Source organism: Amphibalanus amphitrite, unplaced genomic scaffold (assembly GCF_019059575.1).
Source record: "Amphibalanus amphitrite isolate SeventyFive unplaced genomic scaffold, NRLGWU_Aamphi_draft 000317F_arrow, whole genome shotgun sequence".
NCBI lineage: Eukaryota > Metazoa > Arthropoda > Thecostraca > Balanomorpha > Balanidae > Amphibalanus > Amphibalanus amphitrite.
In genome coordinates, this window is record NW_024881812.1 from 635,070 (window position 1) to 644,228 (window position 9,159).

The 9,159-nt window shown below is 47.8% G+C and overlaps 1 protein-coding gene across 1 annotated transcript; it reads right to left on the minus strand.

The window, feature by feature from the left end:
- Nucleotides 1-2,964: 2,964 nt before the first annotated feature.
- Nucleotides 2,965-8,427, minus strand: LOC122388296 (homeobox protein MSX-2-like). The gene is made up of 3 exons (XM_043379249.1): nucleotides 8,288-8,427; nucleotides 3,543-3,692; nucleotides 2,965-3,208 (listed from the first exon to the last, which is right to left on the minus strand). Exons 1-3 carry the CDS (start codon nucleotides 8,425-8,427, stop codon nucleotides 2,965-2,967), a joined length of 534 nt encoding a protein of 177 aa, XP_043235184.1.
- Between the last annotated feature and the right edge of the window lie 732 nt (nucleotides 8,428-9,159).

Below are 9,159 nucleotides of genomic sequence, written 5' to 3' on the forward strand. Positions count from 1 at the left end.
ACTGCCTTTTAGCCTTGATTTTTGTCTGAGTTAATCTGTTTGAAGCTCGAGATATACTGTAGACTACGCCTCATGGAAATACCCAGACACGTTCAATACAATGTCCCCGATGCCTACACTCATCTTAAGTTTCCAGGTTTAATGCCGAGAAGTCAGCGTTTCCAGACGAAACGATCATCACCCTTGTTTAAGCTGGTATCGCTATGGCTCCTAATCAGCTGCTTCGTTTTGCACACCCACACGTAATTACCTTTTCAGAATCCAGACACCATGCTGAGATAATAATTCGTGATCTTCATCTCATCTCCTTTCATTATCCCAAACAGCCGGCCAAGCCAAAATCAACATGTCAGTACGAGGGCCGGGCCGGGCCTTTGTTTTCAGTAAACGTGTCGGAAGTGAGGAGTCTAGCAAGCAGTGGCCGAGAGCCGCCTGCTTTGATGTCCCTATCTATCGTAACGCTCCTCTCGTTAGCGGAGACCCGCCAGGTCGTCCGCAGAGCGCTCCTCAGAGACAGCGACCAACTCGACAGCGCCGGCCGTGCCCGACCACAAAGCCTGCAACGCTCGGTTTAGCGTTCGAGGGTCTAATTAGAAAACAGTTTGAGAACGGTGCTCGAGCCCGTCTGAGCGGCCCCTCTGCCGAGCTAAGGGGGGGGGGGGCGAACGGCACTTACCATTGGGAGTGCGGTGTTCTCTCCGGCCGCTCCGTTCCGAAAAATTGGACGCTCCTGTCCTAATTGGAGCCGCTTTTGAATTTAAACAAGTGGATGGTTTTTTAATTGGAAAACTTATGAATGCCAGAGAGGAAGCGTTTTGGCAGACGGCACGAATAGATAATGATGTGGAGTTAAAACGAGCTGGAGTCGTGCCGACGCATCTCACTCTGACTTTAAATTGCAGCGGAGTGGAGGGAGAAGTTATGACGGTAGAGCAGTCACGAACGATAGAGAGAGATATAAAAGAGCTGACAGATGCGTAACTGGAAACATTAAACAAGAAGCAATAAAACGGCAACAATGTTTTCTGCTCTCTCTCTCTCTCTCTCTCTCTCTCTCTCTCTCTCTCTCTCTCTCTCTTCCTATCTCTCTATTGATCTCTTCCCTCTTTCCTTTTCTTTCAACGCATAGTGGCATTCTTCCCCTTTAGCTCCTTAATTGCTCCCGCTGTTCTTTCTGTATCAAATATTCTACGATCATTATTGCAAAATAATTTATAAAAACCATTAGAGTATCACAGCATAAGCGGATTACATATGGACTTCATAACGTCATATATGTATGACCTCAAAAAAGCTAAGACACCGAGCTATCCAATTGGTTCGTATAAACGCTGTGTATGTGTTGCTGGCTGTGATAATTTAAGTTTAGGCTCATTATTTGTATCAGTGTTTCCTATTGATTTAAAATGAACCAGAGCACGCTTCTGACGGTCCAAAGTGACCAGCAAGGTGACCAGTATTGACCAGTATTAAAAAAGAGAGACGCTGTGAGAGATCTATTGCGTGTTAAAAAATTAAAACTTACTGAAAAAAACGCGTACCTAGGTGATCACCGGGCACTGTCGGAAGGGGAAGGCACGGTTAACTCGGTCGTCGTTGCATTTTTGTGGGTTCTGCCCATGTATGATGCCCGGATCTGGTGCCCAGCTTCATGCGTCAGTCCCTCTCCGCCAGCGGTCCCGGACGGCAGCGGTGACAGGATGAGACGACAGGGGATGGGCGCGGGGCAGCGGGGGCGGCCCGCTCGTTAGACGCGCTTTGAGCCGGCCGGCCAAATTGGCCCCTAACCGGGCCACTCGCAAGGAAAAGCGGTCCAGTTTATATCAATAGGCGCCAATTGGGCCGGCTTTGTGCCGGTGGAGCGCGGTGAATATCGCCGCAAACACCGCTGGGAGAGACTCCGGAGCGGCTCCCGGCCCGGAGAGCGAGCATAATCCGAGCCGGCAGCCGAGACGGGCGCCGGGAGACCGCCGAGCTTTGAGTCATCCTAAATATATATGTAGATTGTAGGTACTCTACTCGCAATGTCAAATACCATGTACAATTTGTGAGAATCAGTAAACAGAAATAGTTATTGTAGCGAATAGGTGTGTCTAAACCGACGTTTTATTTGATGAATAATAAAAATTCATGGCTTTTACCTAAATGCACGCACGTACCACTACACGTCACATTTATTTGTCCAAACGGCTGAAGCAAACACATAACAGTAAACAATGTCTCGCTTAAATATCTACAATCTACATTCATGTAAGTTACAGACATAGACCTCTCTATAAAGTGCATTAATGGTCTATGGTCTATGGCTCAAAGCACTGTAAACCACTTTTTAAAAAGCATGCAAGTTACAAGTTTCAGCATGTACAATTCATATAATGTACAGAACACACAACTACACATCGTATGTCGGGCTGCAGGTACTCTTCATCAGGATGAACAAAACTGTGCTTTTTTTAACCACTGCTCTGCTTTAGATGAATCGGTACTTTTGGTCGTTAGACATGGCTTCTGAATTCGTTACCACCAGGAAAAAATAAGCGATTCTGCATGAGTCAGCTGATCTCGAGCTGCATTATTTTCATGGAATGTGCGCAAATATCTACGCCCACTCACAAACTCGTTTCACTCTCCACACCTCCAGCTGCTTTTTCCATTCTTCGAGGCCACATGCTCTTATTTAGCTTCATATAGCGAAGAGTTACATCTAAGTATTATGCCTTACCACTGCACACAATGTCGAGTAGAAATAAAAACACTTTTTGGGTATTTAACTTGCTGATTTACACAACTGCACATACTAATTAGGTTAACTTTACATACCTATGACCCATCCCTGCGCCTGCATCTCTCCTTAACAACAAATCACATCACCTTTCTTTTAAATCACCGTCTGTCTCGCACCTCGCCACATTTCATAATTTCTGGGCACGTACTTACATATCGCTCCATACGCTCGGCCACCCTCTACTGCACGTGTCCAGAGCTGGTCGGTAGAAACTGCAGGGCGGGGAAGACGGCGGGCGCTGCCGAGGTCGGCAGCAGACAGCCGCCCTGGGCAGCTGCAGCTGCCGCAGCTGCCGCTGCCGCCGACTGGATGTCCAGCAGCAGGCTGTGGTAGCTGCCGGCCGGCTTGTCGCCCTGTGACGTCATACTGGGATGATGACGTAACTGCTCCAGACGCAGCTGGTTCTGCCGCTTCCATTTTGTTCTGAAGGTTTGGAATGGACCATGCAGGAGAAATTGTGTCAGCTGTGAGAGATGAGTAGCTGAGAAACAATCATAACATATAGTCTTCTACTTATTCCCGGTTCCCCTGTTGCGGCTCTAAAAATACCACATTGTATTGTGCCTATTCATCGAAATGCTAGCTGGCAAAACATATTTATTTGACGTGATATTTTCAAGTTTGCATGTTATTATCAAATACATAGGTATTCAAGCCAAATTTCCATTTCCTAAAGAATTAACTGTGGTGTTGATGCTAATGTAGCTGAAGCTAAACTTATGAGCTAAACTTACAATTCAATAAATCGCATTCTTACCGTCTGTTCTGGTACCAGGTTTTGACCTGTGTCTCGGTGAGTGTGAGTGTGTCGGCCACCTCGGCTCGGTCCGCCACGGAGAGGTACTTTTGTACGCGGAACCGCCTCTCGAGGAAGGCCAGCTGACCGTGGCTGAACGCCGTCCGACGTCTGAAGCACAGTGGAACAGACGTGACGGCGACCAGCGGACATAGGCACATTACACAGCGGATAATTTGTGGACAGCAAAGCAGACAATAGTGGTGCAAGAACAGAGCAAAATAGAAAAGACAAGGCGTCAAATGGTGCGCAAAGTAGCCGAACGCACTGTGAGGTATTCATTGCACAGTTTTTTTTTGTTTTTTTTGTTAGCCAATCGTCCCGTTAACTGACCTTCGGGGTCTTCTAGATTGGTGTTCGCTGCAGGCTGGTTCGGGGCTTTGGCAGCCGCCTCGAATGCTGTCAGGCGAAGCTAGCGAGTGGCTTGAACACTTGGATGGACCATATGCACCTGCGAGAAAGACATTAATTAAGATGCACGGCAGGGCAGAGTGCAGACTCCATACCTGCACCTTTACGAATGAATAAATGGACAAATATGACAACGGCTAGCCCACAGCATTTGATGTTGTGATACATTTTCTTTGACCGTGCATCAAAGATTATTAGGGAGCATGCATGGGCATTCAACGATTTTTGTTCAATACATCATCACCAAAAGTAATGGGCGGCGAATCAGGAAAACGGCAATCGTCTATACCTGAGCCTCCTCTTGCATATGACATCCAAGAGCAAAAGCTCAGCTCAAGAGACATTCCATTTGAAGCTAAGAGCATATTTGTGGAATGCTGGGTGTACTTCTATCGTACAAGTGTCGTCCTTATTCCAACGTATTGACTTTGCGGCATTTCCCAAAACTGCAGAGCTAATCCCAAATCAATGCACCTTCCAACCAAGCAGCACTCATCGCCGTCCATCACTCACAAACCTCTATCAGAAGTGCCACTTCGGCGCCTCCGGCCCACCCCTCTCTCCCCTCCGCTCTCTCCCCTCTGCCTGGGAACCGCTCGGGGCACCGCGGCCCCCGTCGACAAACTAGTTTGCGTCTCATTGAGGTGGTAATGACGGGTTAGCTGTCACAATCGACATCAGCGCCGGCGGCCCCAATCAAAACGGGCCCCCCACCGGCCCCCTCACGACTAATTGGTGCATAAATTGAGCGGAAAAGCGCGCAGCTGAAGCGCTGCTACAGTGTCGGTGTGGCGCGACCCGACAGGACTGGTGTCGGAGGAGCGGGGACGGGTGCCGGGACGGTGGGAGGTGGTCGGCGCGATGCCACCTTGGACGACGGATAAAGACGGCGCAGCGGGCGGAGGTGGTCTGCACGGCGCACAGTACAACTGAGCAGATGTTTGGCGGTGTTTAAATTTGAACGGTTGTCTAACTGGTTTTACTTCATGGGAGGAATAGGCTGGGTGGGTTGGAAAACGGCGATTAAAGATCGCCACCTTGTTTCAGCCGGAAGGAGAGCAAACCAGCGAACCTGCTCTTGTTCGCTGAGCGAACAGATCCATATTGCCAATAATAAGCATATTTATTGAAGGTTCTCATAAGTGTTTTCGGGTCTTATGAGCTTCAAAGCTAAATGTTCAAATTCAAATTCAATTCAAAGCTAGTGTTCGTGGAATCATACGCTTTTTCTAGCCGAGGGCTGTGTTGCTTTTTAACTCTGAGCAATCTTCTGCTCCATTTGTGTCGCTGACCATACAACACCTCATCTACCATGCTAAAGCTCAGCCCCTCTGTGTCTCTCCGGAACCCCTCCTCCCTCCCTCCCCTCCCCGTCGCTCGCAGTGGACAGGGCTGATCCTGTTGTCTGGCGACGTCCCACTAACAGACCGGACAATCAGCACACACCAGCACCAATCGGCGCCTCGTTAGCGCCAACGAGCTCCCGGACGCTCCCGGCACCTCGCGCCACCAAAAGCGAGCTGATCGCGCGCCTAATGGCCGGGGGGAGGGGGGAGAGGGAGTGTCGCATCGGCTGATGAGGTGCGATCTTATGATGATAGGGACAATTACTGATGCGAAGAAATCAACAGACTGACCGCTGATGGTAATTTGGGAGATGCGGCTTCGTGAGTGACACCGTATTCGGTAGTGTGCCGAAGAGGAATTTTTATTATGGCCGACATGCATGGGTGTTATAACTATGTACTTGGACTAACTAGAGCTAAGAATACATATAGGAAGGCTATACCAACAAGCAAAAGCACAACTCCCAAAACTGTGCAAATGTGTAAATAGAATCTGAAGCATTAGAAAAATATTTGACTAAAAATGTGCGTTTCTCATGTCAAAATAAGACATTCGTTCATAATTTTGGTTCTTGGTTTCAAGGAGCGAAAGCAGGGACTACCCTACGTTCGCTCCTTCTTATCCTCGTTGTGTCATGGGGTATCTCGTTTACAGACTACGAGTTACGGAATGCGGATCATATTGTTCGTGGCTCAAAGTCCGTCTATAAGCCTCTCTCTGGAAGGATTTCGTGTAAACCATTGTAGTTATTGGACTAGCTTTAGCTGGAAAGCCATCGCCATTCAAGAAAGCCATTCAAGCTACAAAGATTTGAAGTCAGGTTTGTGTGCACAGCCTGGCTTAGGCGATCCTATTGCTTATGTCCCATATCCTAAAAATAAAGCAATGGTGAAAACATTTTAAAAAAACGTAAAACACGGGAACGTGACCCCGGCCCTACACATTATACGAATGTGCATGTGAGCCATTCCAGCTGAATCATCGGAGCGAAATTAGGCAAAGGAGAGTTACAGCCTACAGGCATGGTGTTTGAGATATAAAGCTACTTAAGACAAGTGTCGCGTAAAGACATATTTTGAAATATTTGTCTTGTGATGAAAAGCGTGAAGAGTTAAAGCCGTAATGTTAAATGCGCGAGCTACTGGGAGGCAGAAAAAATGGCATGAGATGAGACCTAAGCTAGCTAGCTTGGAGGCCCTCGTTCCAAAAGCACTGATTACCTGAGAGTGCAGGTTGAATGTTTTATGCAATTCATAGCAAATATGAGGAAAGCACGAACGCTGTTTGATTTGAACAAAAGGACATCTTTTGTTGTATAAGTACAGTGCATATGTAGTTTTGAAAAACGAGAAATAACACCAAGACAGGAACCTTCAGGAAGTTATGTCGCGGTCAGTAGCGGCGGAACACCTTCAATTGAGGGGGGACACTGCCGACTTTTGGTCCCATTCTTTCCATGCAACGCCCATAGGGCTAATGTTAACCCTCGTACGACCAGGCCATTTCTCATAACACGAACGACCAGGGGGGGGGGGTTGTTACGACCCCCCCCCTGGCGTTTCGAAACGGAAGGTCGTAGAGCTTAGCGGAAAAGACCAACGGATTGCTCTCAACGAGATCTCGCGATTGGTGGTATATTTTTTGGTCCTAGGTCAACATTTGACCTACTTATGACCGGTCAAAGGTCAAATTTTCGGAAAAATCTAACTTTTTCAGATTTCCGCGCCGATTGCGGCAAAACGGTAAGAGATATCGACTTGAAACCTTCACTATCGTGATCCTTGATCAATTCTCTATCGTTTGGTGCGTATTTCGATGTCATAACTCTAAAAATGATGCGTTGGGAGCATCGGAAGTCTGCAAGGTCATTTGTGCATTGGGTCACGTCAGGCGTGTGACGTCACTGACCTGACCCTGACCCAAAATGAACTACAAGAAACAACCGACGATGCCTGAAATGGATAGCAAATTCGAATTCAGGGCATCAAAATACCCCGAAAAGGCATACAAGTGCAAGAAGTCATTACAGGTCAACCGAGGTCACTGACCTGACCTTGACCTTTAGTAACCTTGAAAAGGTCAACGGACATTGTGCCAATGTCAAATCAGCCAGTTATGGTTCTAAAACAATCCATCAGTGTGTCAGGTCAGTCGGCATTTATACCAATGTGAAGCAATCTCCAATTTAGCGTAAATCTGGCCGGAGGTTGTTCCCTTTATGACGTCATAACTCCGTGACCTGACATGACCCGATCAATTTTTTTCGGCAAAAGATGCGCAAAGGTTGCCCCAGAGGGTATTGAAAATTTCAGCCCGCTACGACAAGCCGTTTAGCGTGCACTTCGAAAAAACCTCAGGGGGGGGGGGGGGGTTGATACAACCCCCCCCCCCCCCCTAGGCGTTCTAGGGTTAAAATGCCAAAATCAAAGGGGGGCACGGTGCCCCGGTGCCCTCCCCGTTCCACCGCCTATGGTCGCGGTATGCGCAATACACATTGCTTTCATTCCATGGTTATCATGTTCTGTGAATATCAAACGAGGATTAGCAGATCATAATGGCTTGCAGATGATCAGCAGAGTGCGGGTTTGTCAGCTTTTCTGTTTCGTTGGGAAACGAGGAAATTTTGTGATGACGATATGCGCATACCTAGTTATGCATTATTGAAATGAGCTGATGTGCTTCTTTATGAAGCTTATAGACGTTTGGTTAGAAATAGCCAGATTCGACTATGCTGTTGCTGTGTTGTGTGACATTGGGATAGACCGGAAGCAACAGGTGAATAGCGAATGAATGAACATTATTTAGCCGTAATAGTTAGAACGATGTCCTTGCAAAGTATGTTTATTTCAATTATTTTCTCACAATGCTGGTGTAATGCTAGAAATAACCATTTATACAGTTATAATTCCTTACATCCATTAAAACAGATCTGTAAAATTATTGCACACGTACCGAAATCCTCGTTTGCGCCATCCTCAGCGGAGGCGGCGGCCATGGCGTCCTCTTCCTCCTGCTCCTCCTTCGCCTCATCTCTCCGCCCCAGGATGTCTCTGATCAGGAACGACCGGTGCGGGTCGGCGCCACTCATCCTGGCTCCCAGCTCCTGACTCCTAGTTCCTGGCACCTGATTCCAAACCCCGGCTTCTGTCACTGGTCTAATGAATAACCTGCTAAAGAATGTCAAGTCTGACTCGTCGAGTCTTCTGGCTTTTGCCTCCTGAATACAGGTTTGAGCCTGGAACTCCTGAGTCCAACACCCGATTCCCGACTCGGACGCTGATTCCTGACCTGTGACAGTCTGTCAAACACCCATCAGTCACGGTGATGAATCGCGGCACATTCCGCTGCCGCCGCCACCCGGGACGGATAGGCCCCGCCCCCAGCTGTCGGCATCGCCTGCCCGCCCGCCGATTGGCTAGAGGTTCGCGGGCTGGAGCCTGATTGGCTGGCAGGGAATGGGTTTATGATGTGACGAAGGGGAGAAGGTGGAGACCACTTGTCCGCAAAGGCTGATTTTCTGAGGACAAATTGCCTTGGATGGCGCATCAGAATGCGTAAGGGCGTATTAGATGAAAATGGATTGTCTTTTATTCTTTAAGGAATGATGGAGCAAGCGAATGGTTGAATGCTCTATAGTCTTAACAATTATATCGGATATACCCATTAATGCGCTAGTTGAGAAGATGGCTGAAGTAAACTTAACGTAAATGTTAAGTCGAAGCCTATACGCTGCCACATATGTAGGTTTTGTCACATGTTTTCGTTATGCTTAACCCTAACTATTACTGGAAAAAACCCTATTCCTGGTGTTGGTGGTGGT